Source organism: Falco peregrinus, chromosome 17, assembly GCF_023634155.1.
Source record: "Falco peregrinus isolate bFalPer1 chromosome 17, bFalPer1.pri, whole genome shotgun sequence".
NCBI lineage: Eukaryota > Metazoa > Chordata > Aves > Falconiformes > Falconidae > Falco > Falco peregrinus.
Window position 1 is genome coordinate 5,332,460 of NC_073737.1, and position 15,921 is coordinate 5,348,380.

The window sequence follows — 15,921 nt, forward strand, 5'->3', positions numbered from 1 at the left end:
CCAAAACCCTGTGCTGGGCTGTGTCCTTCGGTAAGCAATTTTCTAGCACACCAACAGCACTGAGAAGGACACCCACTTCCTCAAATGCAACGAGCAGTGTGCAGAGAGCAGCCCCGGGCAGCCACGTTTCAGTGCAGTGGGGCCGAGCTGCTGCGTCCCTGCATCAGCCAAAGGGGTTTGCAAAAGAGGGAGCGAACAAAAAGGCGGCATCACCTTGGCATCGTCAGGGAAGCAAGACCAAAGCTTTGCAGGAAAGCAAGGCAGGAAAGTACTTTTATGGGGTTGTTCACAGCCGTGCTCAGGAGGGAGGAGGAAGTCCGTTGGCAAATCAACCCTTGCTGAGCCGTTGTGCTTTGTGGGGGCAATCACACCCCATCGCAGGATTCCCACGGGACTATCAGAGCTTCATTTCAGCCTGTCTCCTAACCAAGCCCCCTTCGAAAAACAAAAGCCCTTCCTAATCCAAAATGTCTCTCAAGCTGCCACGGAACTGGGATTTCAACCTGAAAATGGATGCTGCAAAAATAGGTATCGTGATGGTTTCTTTATGCTCTTCTGTTTCTGCTTCAGCCTTTCAGGTGCAGGCTGGGGTCTGCCCATGTGCTGTGGCCAAGCCCAGCTTCCATTTCAGCTTTGGCCCAGACCTGAACCTGTGCCTGGCCTCAGTGGGGGGACCTGGCCCTTGGCTACCAACCGCTTTCGAGACAGCAGATGGTTTGCAAATGATTTGCAAGGAGTGATTTACCAAATTGTCACCGGGGGATGCTGTGGGAGCAGGGCCAGCAGCCTCAGTAGGGTGGGGAACAGGGGTTCCACTGCTGCTGCCCACACAAAATCCAGGTTTGGGGGGGATTTAAACCACATGGGCTCATTCTGCTGGCGCAAGCCTTGCAGGAGATGAAGTGCAGCCAAGAGGCGGACACAGCGGTGCGGGCTGGAGGAAGCAATCTTGCTGTTGCTCAGGTTTCTTCGCCCACCCCAACATCACTGGTTTCCTCTCACCGGTGGTAAAGAGCCCTCTGATGCCCAAGCCAGGCTCTGTGCTGCAGGACGGCTTCACTGTGATTTCCTGACTTACCTCCTGCCTCTGCCCAGACTTTGCATAGCTCTCCTTCACCGTGGGATCTATTTCCAGCATAAAAATCACTTGGGAAGGAGCGAGGGATCCCTACGGTGGGCTTTATGGCCAAAATATCATGGTGGAGCCAATGCCTTTGATGCTTTTGGGTCAGGCAGCCAGGGAGGGGATTTGGGGGTGAGGATGCTGCGGTTAAGGAAGGGGTGCACACACCCGGCCTTGTGCATGCACTGAGGCAAAGGCCCTCTGTGGTCCTGGCACTGGTGCCAAAACACCATCAAGACACACATTTGCAACTTGATTTCTCCCTGCAGCACAGAGACTTGACCAAGCCGGTCCCTGTGTGCTGCGCTCTTCCTTCTTACACCTTGCGTCAGCTTGCAAGGTCATCCTGACTGGACTTTCTTGCAAAGGCAGTTTGGACTTGTCGCTGAGGCTGCTTTCATTGGGGTGGGCAAACCATTTGCTTCGTACAAGGCCCCAGACAAAGCACCACTGGTCCCTGGCAGCTGCAGCAGTAACTGGGCTTGCCGATGCGCAGGGATGCAGGATGAGAGCCTGGGTGGTCCAGAAGCTTGCAGGCGGACAGAGGAAGCGGTGCCACCACCTGCGCTCACCAGCTTGCAGGACAGCGGTGGAGAAATCCCCACATAGTTATCATAGAAACATCCTGGATTTCTGCATTGCCTGTTCTTGGGATAATTAACATTTTTTTGCACAGAGGCTGCGGAGGAGTGGGTAAATTCAATCGGTAGCTCAGACAAAAAGGCCAGGGGATGCTGGGCCTGCCAGCTGCTGGGAAGCAGAGAGGGTGGAGATGGGACACAGGCTTGAACCTGTGCTGTTACCAGGAACTGCTTTTTTTCAGGAAAATCTGCTTGTGATAAAATTCTGGATGCTTTTTACAGCTTGCAGCGGCTCCGAGCCCGTGAGGTGAGGGTTGTGTGTGTGTGTGTGCAGAGACTTGAGCATTGGGGCACAGCTCGGTGCATCGACTCTTTTCATGCTTTGAGGTTTCTGGCTGTGGGCACCAGTTGCTGCCACCTTCAGGGGTGCAGCAGGGATGTGTCTTGCTTGTGGAAAATATTCACTAATTAGTCACCCCTGCCTTTGCTGGCTTCTCCTGGCTCCAGGACACTTCCCCCTCCTCATCCCCAGGCATGGCTGTGGCAGAAGCAGCTTTTGTAAGCCCCAGGACAGTGCACCGGCTCCTGTGTTCTTCCTCATGCTGAGAAAAAAGCAAAGCTATTTATTTCAGAGAAGAGGAAAACTGCATTTGCAATGTTTATTGTGAAACCTATTGTGGCACTTCTACTGGTTTTTATTGCAAGTACCTGATGTTCCTCCTGGGGGGGCAGAAACAAAGGGGATGGCAGGGAGGGCTCTTGCCCAAGACAAGGGTTTGGATACCATGATGGCACCCAAAGCAATTTCTCCTGCAAGTCACACCTTGGTAGGGCTCCTCTTTTTGGGGAGCAGGCAGCAGGACACGGGCACCCTGCTGCAGCTGCTCTCCAGGCCTGGAGGAAGACTGAGGATGTTTTGGAGGAAACATTCAACTTCAGAGGCGGTTACCGCAGGAAACGCTTCAGGGGGCACCACATTTGATCTTAGTGGCTCTTTCCTGCCTTGCAAGAGTGGCAAGGTGAGCGGGGCCAAGTGCAGCAGGGATGCTGCATGATGAAGATGATTGTAAATGCTGGGCCACGCTGGTGAGAGCCAGGGGAAAGCTTTACACCCACCCTGCATAAAATTTTCAGCTCACACAAGCTAGGCATCACATTGGCCACAAAAGACAGAAACTTTGAAAGGTGGTATGGGAGAGAGCTGCAGCCTTGGTAGTTGTGGTTTGGTGAAGGCAGAGAACTTTCCACTAGGCAAAATCAGCCTCGCCATCTGCAAAGCCAGGTCCCCCACACCTCTGCGTGAGTCCTGCGGTGGGGACAGCGTCTGGGAGTGCTTGTGCTGTGGGTAAGAAGGATCCTGCAAACTGCTATTTTGGCCTTAAATGAGCCCAAAGTACAGGGAGAGCTGTCTCACGCGGAGGGAAAATACATCTGCATGTTCACCCTGCTGGATATGTACTTGCCTGAAGGGCTAAGCCACGGCTAAGCACGAGCCTCCGGCTGCACCTTCAGTCTGGCGTTTCAGAAGGGCTGATGCTAAAGAAAAGGGACCCAAGTGTCCCCTTCTCAATGCACATTCCTTATGCACCTGGGAAAGGCTGCAAAGAGGGAGAGAATAAATCTGAATTCCAGCAAGGACTAGGCAATTTAAGCTTAAGGCTGAGAGCAGGAGGAACCTCCAGGTAGCAGTGCCTGCCAGGTCGCTTCCTTTCCATGGTGCAGAGCCCTGATGCAACCTTGACAGGCTTAAAGGGGCATTAATATCTCCAATAAAAGGTAGTAAACCATTGCATTTTTCATAAAAGACACAATTTCTCCTTCCAAGTCTTTTGCTGCTGGAATATCAGAGCTGCTGGTCTGAGCTGAGCTCTTTGGGGAAGGCTGAACGTGGAGCTGATGGGTGGTGACCCATCCCTGATTTCCATCCGTTTGGGAGTAAGTATGGATCCTGTGAGCTGCATTTGCAACAGCTTCACTTCAGATTAAGCCCTTGTGGTCATCAGTGCTTGGTACAGAGACTTCACTTTGCAAAAGTTAGTGGTAATTAAACAAAGCAAATATCAGCGGCTCTGTTTCATCAAGGGGGAGGTGAGGTCCCATGATTAGATAGAACACACCACAAAATTTGGGAAGGCATCCGAGTGCTGGCTGGGGGAGGCTTGTTCTTTGGTGATGTTTCTGTGGAGCAACGTTCACAGGAGGCAGGCAGCACCCTGCACCCAGTAGCCTCTGTGCTCCCACCAGCTGCTCCACCCCTGCGGATCATTCCCCAAAAATCCTTGCCCTTGAGGAGTTGGCAGCAGCCCCAAGACATGAAGGAACATGATTTACAGAGAGGAGCGATGCTGCTTGTGAGCAGTTTGCTGAGAATCATGTTAATATTTACGAGACTTGAGTCATGCAGACATTTTGGCAAAGAGCAAAGAAGCTGCCCGGGGTTTGGGGTGCAATTTGGAAACCCCATTTTGGTTTTTGCATCAGGGTAACCCCAGTATCAGCATTTTTCAGGGGAGCTGCCTGGCAAATCCCTGTCAGAGGTCCTTGCTTACAAACACACCCTCTGCAGGAGGCATCCCATATCAGCACACTGAGATATAAGCGTCATCCTCACTGCACTTTGAAGGCCGATTTTTGGAGTCACAATCTTTTTTGGTTTCTCAGGAAGCTATTTGCAATCCTGTGACAGGTTTGTAGTGGCGAGGTGAGCTCACAGTGCCCAACCCAAGGCTGGCTCTGAAGGACAAAGGCAAAATGCAGCAGGGTTTCTTGCTCCAGGGGATTTCAGAAGGGGAAGCTGGGCACGCTCTTGCACTGCAGCACCCCGACCTCTGCAGCAGCTTCTAACTGCTTGGCACTGAGTGCAAAGTGTTTTGTGGCCTCCCTGTGGGTGTCTGTGCAATGAAAGCACCCCCTCAGGCATGAGATGCCCCCATCCCAAACATTACAAGGCAGCGGTGGGTGATTTTTAATTCCTGTTTTAAGCTTGTCATGTGCACTCAGGTCCACACCAGGATTCCTCAGCACTCATATCCAATGCAGCTCTTGTGGCTCTCAGCTCCGCTGACCAGCTCGGGGGAAAAGCAGGTGTCTGGGGGCAAAGATACAGGGACGCTGCAGCTTCCCCCCTCCCACAGCATTGCACGACACCTCCCTCAGAGCCCCGCTCAGCCTGAGGGCCCTCTGCCAGCAAACGCTGCTGGGCTCCGGGGCCCGAATCCTGCTCTGCCCTCACCCGCAAGACCCGGCCAGGTGCCATCAGGTCTGTTTTAGCAGAGGAGATGTAAGAACTCAGGAAGTCACCATGTGCAGAGGCCAGTGAAGCTGAATTCCCCTGGAGTCATATAGTTATTTTTGCCCTGCAACCATAAATGCTAACTCTACCCAGCTGGGTTGGCACTGGGGTCCTGCAGTGTTCGCTCCAGAAGCAAAAATCCCTTCTGGAAATTATTCCTTCCAAGGCATTTACTATCACAGACGCATTTAGAGATGCCACAAGGCCATGGTGCTGGTCCCTGGCACAGATCAACAGCACCAATGGGACTCACCTACACGATGCAAAGAGGAGACAGGGGATACTGCTGTGCCCAGCTGGTAAATCCACACTGGCACTTTTTCTCCCTCTTGGAGACTTTCCAATCCCATTGTGTGAGAGCTGCCCCACTGGAAACATCAGGCAATGCTCTCCCAGACCAAAACTGCAATTTCCAAACAGTTTTTTTCAAGCCAGGGTTGGTCATTCCGCTATCGCTGCTGCAGGCTGTTTGGGGTGGGTATAAAAAAAAACACACGCTCCCATTAAAGAAAAAAAAAAAAGCTAATGATTTTCTTCTAACTTGCAAGACAATTACTCCCACGCAGGAAAAAGGAAGCACATACTGACAGATACTGCAGCCACTTCCTTTAAAAACTCTAGCCAGTTTGCTCGGCACAGGCAGAGGGGCAGAGAGCCGCTCTTGCTGTTGTCGATTACATCGGCCCCGGGGACGCGGGTCTGCTGGCAGCTCATCCCCACCAGCCCGTCCCTCTCTTTCCTTGGCAGCCCGCTCCAAGAGCGTGATGAGCGGTGAGCCAGTGGGCACATGGCCGGCCTCCCCCAACCCGCTGGAGCGGCCCCTGAAGATCGGCTGGCTGAAAAAGCAGCGCTCCATTGTCAAGAACTGGCAGCAGCGGTACTTCGTGCTGAAGGGCCAGCAGCTGTACTACTACAAGGATGAGGACGATGTCAAACCACAGGTAGGCCAAGGCTTCTGGGCTTGCCAGTCCTCAGTCTCCCCCTTCTTGCAGCTTTGCTCGTCGGGAAATGGTTTGGGATGGGTCTGGAGTAAGACGGGCAGTAACAGAGATGAGATATCCTGATCACGCGCCTCATCTATGTACTTAAAATTATTAAAGTGCCTGCAAGCCCCACGGGGGGCTTGGTCCTTCTGTGCCCGAGCAACGGGGTGATGGAAAAAACCCAACCCAGTTACCAACTAGAAAGTTGCTATACATTTCCAAGACAACAGAAGAAGGCTGGGGAGAAAAAGAGCTGGGCACACCACCATGTTCGCAATGGCAGGTGCAGCAATGGGTGCACGAGATACTGGGAGCTTTGAGAGAGGTTTTGGCCATGCACCTCGTGGGAAAGGCATCTTACAGGACGCTTTTAGGAAAACACAAGCAGGACTTTCAGCATAGCCTGGGTGTGAGGAGCTGCCCAAGACAGACCTTACAGCAGGGCTGCGGGCTGGACAGATGACAGCGAAGGGCAGCTGCTTCCTTAGGACTTCTTGCCACGGGACAGGGCAGCTGGAGGGACGGGGAAAGGAAATCTCTCTCTCTCCGGCCTTCAGGTTTGTATCCCGTCCTGGCCCAGCCCCATCCTTTGCAGAAGGCTCAGTGGTGCAGATGCAGTTTGTGTTATTCGGCTGCTGCCCCAGTCCACCCTGCATGGCCAGAGGAAACCTCCCCCGCTGCCTTTTCCTCTAAGGGATAAGGCTTGAAGTCTGCTCAGCGCTTAGGTGCACGGCACTTCTGATGCTTTTTGAGGTCCTCAGGACAGCGCAACGTGCACCCAACCCTTTGCACAGAACAGGAGTGCAAGTCATCCACTTGGGCATGGTTTAAACCTCTGCACCAGTGCCCGATATCCACAGCACTCTGACAGCATCATCCATCTTCAGCCCCTCCGGGTTGTAACAAGCCCTCTGTCTCACCCATATAAATAATTTCTCAGAGTATGCATTGTAATACACTTGCCAGGAAGAAATCAGGCTGTTTTCCCAATTTATATGGATAACTTCCTAGTTTTTCAACCAGTTTCTCCATACTGTAACTTGCTTTTTGAATATCCATCATCTTTTCCTTGTTTTGTGAAATTTCAGGAAAAGGTCCTCCCCTTTGTCGGAAAAGCCATTCTCTGTACAAATTGTTACTGGCAGCAAAACTGATCTCAAGAAAGAAAATGCTCAAAAGGCAAAGGAGATCAGAAGATCCTCAGGGTGAAAGCACAGGGCTGAGCCCAGTGGGATCCAGGTCTCATTTCTGGCTTTGCCTGGTTTCAGGGGTGACTGGAAGGAGCAGTCTCCCCTGTTGTCAATGGGATGTGGAAACGGAAAGTGCTTATGGCTATTCATGGTGCTTTTGGAAGCTCTTGCCATGACCCTGATGCACCATCCTGGGTCATTTCAAGCCTCTCTGATCCCATCAATGATTCTGATTGATACAGCTGCAATTCAGGCTTTTGAAGCACTGATGGTCCTCACTGCTCAGAGGAGCCCAATGGCTTTCAGGAGGCTGAAGTCGCTGAGAAACTTCATTTCTGTGGTACAGCCTTATTTCCTGCCCCAGGAGGCCTCTGGTGCTGACTCACATGCCTGCTTGGCCACCACGTGCCTTGGCCGCTCCCCACCCATCTCCTCCAGCGGGTACCAAGCTGCCTGATTGCCATGACAGTTGGGGAAAGGCAGGTCCAAAAGAAATAGCTGGTTTCCACTTTGCTTTTTCATTTCCCCTCCCTTTTATTCTTTTCTCTGCTCCTCTCCTGCAAATGTTGGATTTGTTTTTGGGTTTAAGTGATGCTGTGTTAAAGGAATAGTTTTCCTCCTGTGATGCACCAAAAACAGGATGCACCAGTGTTTTGCCAAGTCCCTTCTCCTTTGTACTTTCTTCTTCCACTCCCAACAGGGGTTAAAAAAACATAAGAAGAGAGGAAAAAAAGGAAAGAGCAAAATAATCAGTTTTCTCACTCTGAGAATCAGTTAACCAGAAAAACTGGCATTTAAGAAGTGTCCCTTATTGTTTGAAAAGTCATTTTTAGCATATATATATATATATATACATATGTATATAGGCCACCAGCTCCTGCAATCTGAAAGAAGGACTCCAGTCCTCAGTGGTGACACATGGCAGTGTCATCCCCAGAGAGACGGGACACTGGTACCTGCAGCTCCTGCTCTGCTTTGTCCTAGGGCTGCCTGTCTCTCCAGGGAAGCACCATCAAAGAGGTGGTCAGCAACCCAGAGGAAGGAGGAAAATTTATCTTCGAAATCATCCCAGGTGAGGATGCTTCACCCTTCTGTTGTACACTATTGGGCTGGACTGTTCACCCAGGATCATTTGGGCAAGTCATCTGCTAGTCCTTTTGCTCCCACTGTTTTTCAAGATCCCCATAGCACTTCATTATACATGAAAATTAACATCTTGCTTTCAATATTCACGCATCAGGGCTAGAGGAGGGCCCTGTGTCATTGCCCATGTCCCATGCTGAGAAGCCTTGCCAAGCTGCAACATTAGGCAGTTTCTGTTCCTTTCTTGCAAACCTTCAGCAAGCGTGAAATGTAAGAACGCTGCTTCATTTCACAGCCAAATAGATGTGAATGGAGAAATTTGGAGCCAAAAGTGTTTAGCAAAGAGATCAACAAGAATGTGTCTTTTCTCCTCCAATGATCTCTATAAATGATGTATAATATTTTTATTTTTTTTTCCAGGGATCTCAGGAGACCAGAATCGGTCAGGGCAGGACACCTACGTGCTCATGGCTAATTCCCAGTCTGAGATGGAGGAATGGGTTAAATCCATCCGACGAGTGGTGGGGTCAGCATCAGGAGGTAAAGGGGAGCAGGGACAGCTCTTGGAGAGGCAATTTCCTACCGTCTTGTGGTCTGCAGTACTTTTGTGTGAGGATTTCAAAGCTGGGCTCAAAAACCTTTGAAACTGGAAAAAGGAGCTGTAATGCGACTAACTTGTAATGCCTTAGAATCCTGTCTGCTCCTAGACCCTGTGGTGGACGGTCTATGCAAACATGGGCAACGTTAAGGAAATGGCAACCAAGCATGAATGAAGATTTCTGGGCTGGTTTCAACATATTTTGTGAATTTCCTCATTGACTTACTGACCCCAGAAAACCTTGTTCTTGAAAACAACTCATATTCAGAGATAAAGCATTGAAAAATCTTGCCTTTCACCTACCAGTTTCCTCGCTTTGCTTTTCTTCCAGCTTTTCTTGCTCAGCTCAACCCTTCTGCTCCCATTTTCTCTGCAGTCTGCCTTGGCCACGCTGCCCTCCTCCTCACACACAGGCAAGGCTTGCAGCAACAGGATCCTTGCTTCCAGCCCCCTCAGGCATGCATTTATGCCATTACAAAATTGTGGTCAGGGAAGCATAAAACATGAATCGATCAGAAAGGAGCACACTAAGTTTGCTGCCACAGGCAAAGCCCACAAAGGAAGTGGCAAAGGTCACTCTAGCCACTTCTCCTACAAGGATGAACTATCCAGAATTTTCCTTAAGGATGAACTAATAAGCAAGATCCACCAATGAAACAGGGCTGGGAGTCTCTTTAGCTCTCTCCAAAAGAGCACTAACCCGGATCATTCTGAGCCTCTCCTCCCTCCCTCTGTGCTTTGCCCTGACTATTTATATTATTTTTTATAGGGTCCATGCCCTTCAGCCATGTAAGACAAGCACGATGGAGCTCTGATCACCCTTAGCTCCTGTGTTAATACAAATCACAGCAGTTCAGAAGCAAGCAGGTGCTGCCAGTTCAGGCTCTTTCACTGTGACCCTGCCATAGGCACAGACAAGCTTCACCTAAACATCAACACGGCTGGTTTTCCTCAACAACCCTGGTGTTTTCTGCCTCTAAACTGAAACATGCTGTGCCCTGGGGCAGGCAGCATTACTCATCTGAAATTAGGATTGCATGAGCCATTTTCAGGGCATTGCCCCACCTGGCTCTAATATTTAATAACAACTCCACATCTGATCCTTGCTTAAACTTAGGAGGCTGGCAGTTTCTTCCAGCTAGATAAACTGATCTTATATGATAGAAGTTGTAAATTTATAGTAGTACAGAAGGCCTGAGGATAGCAGAGCAGTCAGGTACTATGGAGCTGCATTTGATGTCAATACACAGGTTAACAGGCCCTGAAACTTCATGCTTTAGGTTTTGGCTTCAACGCAAGCTGAGCCAACACGTGCTTTTAAAGTAACCCGCTACACGGTGGAGGTTTGGGCAAGAGCCCACCTGGAAACAGCCCCATGTGACCCAGCTAGTTGTGAGCTTGTCACACACCAAAAAGCAAAGCGGCTGCAAAGTGTGAAGCAACAGCAAAAGCATCTCCAAAAGCCCCGAGGGGTTTCGCAGGGCTGGCTGCCGAGTGGGCTGGTATGGCCATTGCATGCCCCAGGGAGGTATCCCCAAATTAACAGATCTGCCAGTTTGCAGTTAAATAAACAATTCATTGTCAGCTACCAAAGTAGAGGGGGGAGGGCGATGGGGGACGGACACAATGCTATTTGCTTTTACTGTGCACAATGACAGGTTTATATTAGTTATTTGAAAATGTAAGCAAGTCATAAATGAAAAACCCCCATGATCAGGCAGGTGCCGACAAGCCTTGTGGTTCCAGATGAGAGTGTCTACTTGCATTTTCCTGGCCTGGAAGATGCACAGGAATTATTTCAGCCTTCAGAGCACGAGGTGAATGCATCACAGGCACTGCTGGGGCAAAAATATGGTAGAGGACCATAGGACCCTTTGCCATTAATATCCCAGAGCCAGTTCGAGTTGGGATTTGTCTGCACTTACCATGCCCCAGGCTCTGAGGAAGAAGAGCTGGGATGCAGGCTGCTGCCTTCCCGCCTTCGAGCTCTTCTTTTGCTGTGAGTTCAGGAGGAAAAAGCCATTGCTCCGAAGGAAAGGTACCACTCGCTGCAAAATACTGCTGCTCTTTGCACGGGGGAATTTCTGGAGGGTGAGAGAAGAGGGGAGGGGGAAGAAAAACAGTCAGTAAGATTTCCAGCTTCAGATCTCTGCAAGGGTGCTTTCCTTCTTTCTTGGTGTTCTCCTGTGCTTTCCATATCTTTCAGCTTTGTGTGACAAGCCTGCCTTCTCACCCTGTGCCCTCGCACCAACCTTTTTGCTGTTCCTGTCTCCCTCTGCTCCCCGGCAGGCAAGTGGCATGGCAAAAAACAAGGCTCACTGCTTGGTTTGAGAACTGTTAATTATTTGGAGGAGGGACAAGGTTTCATCTTGCTATTATTTCTTTGGAAGTGGTTCTGCTTTCACCAGTTTGCAGACTTCTTGTAGCTTCTATGCTACCAGGAAAGCAGGTACTGTTGTCACTTTTGCACCTGATGCACTTTGGCAAGTCATATGCAAAAGCAAAGCTTTTGGGCTCCTCTAACCTCTCTGTTCTTTCCCTAGTGGTGTTTGGCCAGCGCTTGGCAGAGACCATGGCCTATGAACAGAAATTTGGGCAGCACCAGGTCCCCATACTGGTGCAGAAGTGCGCTGAGTTCATTCGGGAGCATGGTGTGAGTGAGGAGGGCATCTTCCGCCTCCCCGGCCAAGACAACCTGGTGAAACAGCTCAGGGATGCGTTCGATGCTGGGGAAAGGCCATCGTTTGACCGGTAATGCTGGATTCCCCCTCTCCTACTCAATTAGCTCTCATAAACCCCAACACCTGGGGGAAAGCAGCTTGTCTAACCCCCCAGAGAGCCCAGAAGGAAACTTGGACCATCCAGAAGGGCTTGACAAGGAGAGAGGATTCAGCAGAAACATCACATTGAATCAGAGGGTGCTGAGATGAGATTAATGGAAATTAAAGAAAGCATTTAGGAAAATCCCTGCCCCACACAGCAACTATTATTTGCCGGAGCAGCCAAGGAAGGAGGGAAAGGGAAGATCCTACTTAGCCCATCAGCTAAGGGCAGAGGTTTGGAGAAAGGAGAGCAAGCAGAGGATCACTAATAAGCTCAGAGAACACCCTAACACACACGCTAGAAGTTCTTGCTTTCCCTGCCGGAATGTAGCCATGATATTTTCCTCCTGTTGTTTTTCCCTACACCACCACACAGAGGTGAGAGATTGATTTTGGCTGCTGCAAGGCTGTGTTCTCCTGACACCTTTCCTCTGCAGGGCTGAGAGGAACCGGAAAAGTCCCTGAAGCTGAGAGCGCTGCCTGTAGGTCTCAGAGGGGCTTTGGAGAGGGTCATTTGCTACTGCTGCCTCTGCCATGCCCTGTGCAAAATGAGAGAATTGTAAATCCCTGGTACATCTCGTTATAAAGCCCCCCTTGACAGTGCGCAGAGCAGCTGCCCCTGCAGGTGCTTCATTATCTCTAAGGAGGTTTCCCACCTGTGTACCCCCGACAAGTCAGAGTTTAACCCCTTGCTTTTGGCCACGGTTGCATAAGGCATTGCCCAGTGTCCCCTGCTCACTCTGCAGCCTGCTCTGGGGCTTGACCCACCAGTTTGCATTGCTGAAAGCAGTGACCCTGTGCTGGGATAAAGGAAATGCGGGTCCTGCAATCATCCACAGCACCTAAAGTGAGGCTTTTTGGTTAAATCCTGCCCTGCCTCATCCACCAGAACTAAGACAAGGGGTGCCCAGGCTGCTGCATGTGTGATATTGGCCGTGGTGATGCCCCATCTATGCAGACCGGGGGAGCTGCCCCATATGGCATCGCCTGAGCTCTGAGAGCCATTGGCAAAATCTGGGTGCTTGCAGGAGGGAAGCAACCAAACCCAGGAGCTTCCCTGGATTTTTGTGCAAAACACTTTGCCTAAGCAGAGTGCAGGGGTCTCGCTTCTCTATTTGCAGGCCTGCCCCTAACCACAAAACTTTTTGTTTTCACCCAGCTTTCTGCAGCTTTGTTAGGAAACCCCACAGCACTTTTACCTAAATAATTCCTGGACTGTGCCAAGCAGAGTCACAGCTGCTCTGGGAGCATAACCATCCTGACCGTTGGTTTTGCAGCTGAATATTTTTTGCTTTCTGGGTGCCATAGTCCTGCTGAGAGCTTTCCTGTTGTAACCTGTATGGGGGTCATAGGAAGGTGAAGCCTTTTTTATTTTTTGAGGAACTGTGTTTTGCAGTGGGGCATGGCAAGGGAGTTTGGCCCTTTTCCCAGCACCCTGTGATGTTAACCCTGTGCCGGAGGGCTTGGTATGAGCATTGCTGTGGTGATCTCAGAGTGACTGCAACCCCCATGCACTTCAACCAAAACATTTTCTCAGTGAGGAGGAAGGCAAACAATGGAGTTTCCAGTGACCTGAACAGTGCAAGATGCGGGCTCGACCTTCAGTGCCATCTCTGTAGCCTGTTTGGGTTTGCACAGGCATGCTTGCATGCGCAAGCTTGGCAGGATTGGGTGGGGAGCATCAGAAAACTTTTGTTGCAGCCCAGGCATCCAGGATGCCTAGTGCCGTGTATTGGTAAGCCCTACAAAAATACAGCTCTGAAAAAAATTCCTCTATGGTTACATGCATTTGTTAAAAATGTTTTACAAACCCCAACAAATCCTAAAAATAAATGACCTGGGGGATTTTTGCTAGAAGTTTATAACAGTTTAGCGACTTCAAGGTAGGTCAAATTAGAGGCTTACGATCTTGACAGTGTCCTTTTGACATAATGTAAACTATATGGTATGCAAAGCTGCAAACATCTGTCCCAGCAGAACATCTTCAGTAATTACTGTTGATCTTAAAAACCCCAGGCAAGCTTCGCCAGCTCCGCACAGAGTGGGGAGTGCCTGCCAAACATGTGAACGCCAGACAATATTTGCATGCAAACTCTCACGAGTCAAATGCAGGCTGGGAAGGCTCAGCCCGGGTATGAACACTGGGGACCTGCCAGCCCCACGGTGGGGAAAATCTCCACCAAGTATTTATTTTCCTGCCAGCTGGGGCCATTCCCTGGCTTGGGGTGCTCTATGGATTCCCCCCAGCTTGCTTTGGCTTCCCTATTCATATCTGTCTGTCTTCAGTTTAAATATAATCTCATGCTCCCGGAGCAGGGTAGGGTTTGCTCACCAGCTGGGTCCGAGTTCCACGTGAGTGGCTCTTTGTGCATTGCAGGAATACAGATGTGCACACCGTAGCCTCTCTGTTCAAACTCTACCTGCGGGAGCTCCCTGAGCCAGTTGTGCCCTGGATGCAGTATGAAGATTTCCTGCTGTGCGGTCAGGCGCTGGATGTGGATGAGAGAAAGGTAGAGACGCATTCACTTCTCTCCTTCTGGCCTTAAAATTAGCTGTGTTTCAGTGCCAGGGCTTTGTGAGCTGGAGGTGTCGGGTGCATATTTAGCTGTGCATTATAAACTGTGCAATTACTGAGCTTTGAAATCTGAGGGGAGAAAAAAAAATAATTAAAAAGATAAAATCTCCTCAAAACAGTGGGATTTCCCAGCTTGAAAACAAGGGTTTATCCATTTTAAAGCTTACATTTCTGAAGCAGGTCTAAGAGCTGCTCAGCACCTCTTTTTGTTAAGCCCTTGCAGCAAACAGAAAGTGTGAAAACCAAGAGAGGAAGGAAACACAATGTCCTGCAACCCCCATCAGCCCAAGCTGAGAATGGAGCTGGTGGAGGTTCTGCGTGAGACCAAGGAAGGAAGTGGAGATTTGGGAGAGGGAGAAGTGAGAAACAGATGGGAACTGTCTTTTCCTAACTATATATTTTGATGGAAGAGAATCCCCTCACTGAAAAAAGACCCATTCATGGATGCTGTTCCTATACATACAAAAATAATGCAGATATCCTTGGCAGCATGAGCTCTGTGAACTGCAATGTTCAGCCCTATATTTCAAGGGCAAATGTTTCTTGTAGGTTGTTTCACTTCAGGATCTTTGGGGTTAAAAATGTCCTAAATGTTTATACACAAGAAATGCAAGGAGATTAGGCATGATTGGCTCTTTCCAGAGCCCATCACACACATGCTGGGCTGGAGGGGACGCAGCTCTTTCCTTCGTTGCTGTGGCAGCAGCAGTGCTGGGCAATGGGCTGCCTCTTCTTGCTGAGCACTGTTCAGAAATTTCTCCATGTCCGTGCTTGGTTTGCAGAGAAATGTAATTTCCAAGGCGAGCAAATGCCAAGAGGTGAGACCACACAGGGATGGATGGAGTGACGAAGAGCCATTCTTGAGTCCATATGTATCTGTGAATCTTTATAGAGTTATTTCTTAACTTGCATTTAGGGCCATCAGGAACTCCTGAAGCAACTGTCCCTCCTTCCCAGAGACAACTACAACCTCCTCAGCTATATCTGCAGGTCAGTCCTCTGCACAAGGTATAAACAGCTCAGATTTGGTGTTGGTGAGTAGAAATACCATGCCAAAGACTGAGTCTGACTTCTCTAGAGAGAGCCCTCTTAAGCCATGTTTTGGTTCCCCTCGAGGCACTAGATCCTGACTTCTGTGAAGGGAGAATTTCATTAAAACTCACTTATGAACTCCTAAGAATTAAAATGGAGTGTAGTTTTTCTAGACAAAGCCTTGTGCAACGAAATTCTTAGGTTTCACCCAGCCTAGGAGTTTTTTTTTCTGGTTAAAGATTAGATGGGGGTTTTCCCTTCCTTTTTAATATTTTTTTCAGGTGAGCAGCTCATCACATGGTGTTTTTTCTACCGACACCAGTAAGACCCAGCTCCAGTTTGCAGTTATAAGGCAGTTATATGTTTCTGTCCTTGGGACGCAGAGGAAAAGCTGGATGGATTTATCAGGATTTTGTTTCAGTGGGTGTGTAAAGCTTTTGCAGTCTTCCTCCTCTGACTTCAAATATTTGCCCTTGGATTCTGGCAGGTTTCTACATGAAATACAGTTGAACTCTAGCGTCAACAAGATGAGTGTGGATAACTTAGCAACAGTGATTGGAGTGAACCTCATCAGACCCAAGATAGAGGATCCTGCAATTATTATGAGAGGTAAAAGGGACTCCTGGAATAATTGGCACCTGA

The 15,921-nt window shown here is 49.6% G+C and overlaps 1 protein-coding gene across 1 annotated transcript in view; it reads left to right on the forward strand.

The window, feature by feature from the left end:
- Nucleotides 1–15,921, forward strand: part of ARHGAP25 (Rho GTPase activating protein 25) — a 21,606-nt gene continuing 5,685 nt past the window's right edge. Inside the window, exons 1-8 of the mRNA XM_027782169.2 lie at nt 1–528; nt 5,744–5,937; nt 8,154–8,241; nt 8,673–8,792; nt 11,394–11,601; nt 14,050–14,182; nt 15,164–15,237; nt 15,767–15,888. Coding sequence (XP_027637970.1) covers nt 468–528; nt 5,744–5,937; nt 8,154–8,241; nt 8,673–8,792; nt 11,394–11,601; nt 14,050–14,182; nt 15,164–15,237; nt 15,767–15,888 — 1,000 coding nt within the window. The 5' untranslated portion in view covers nt 1–467. The remainder of the gene's footprint in view (nt 529–5,743; nt 5,938–8,153; nt 8,242–8,672; nt 8,793–11,393; nt 11,602–14,049; nt 14,183–15,163; nt 15,238–15,766; nt 15,889–15,921) is intronic.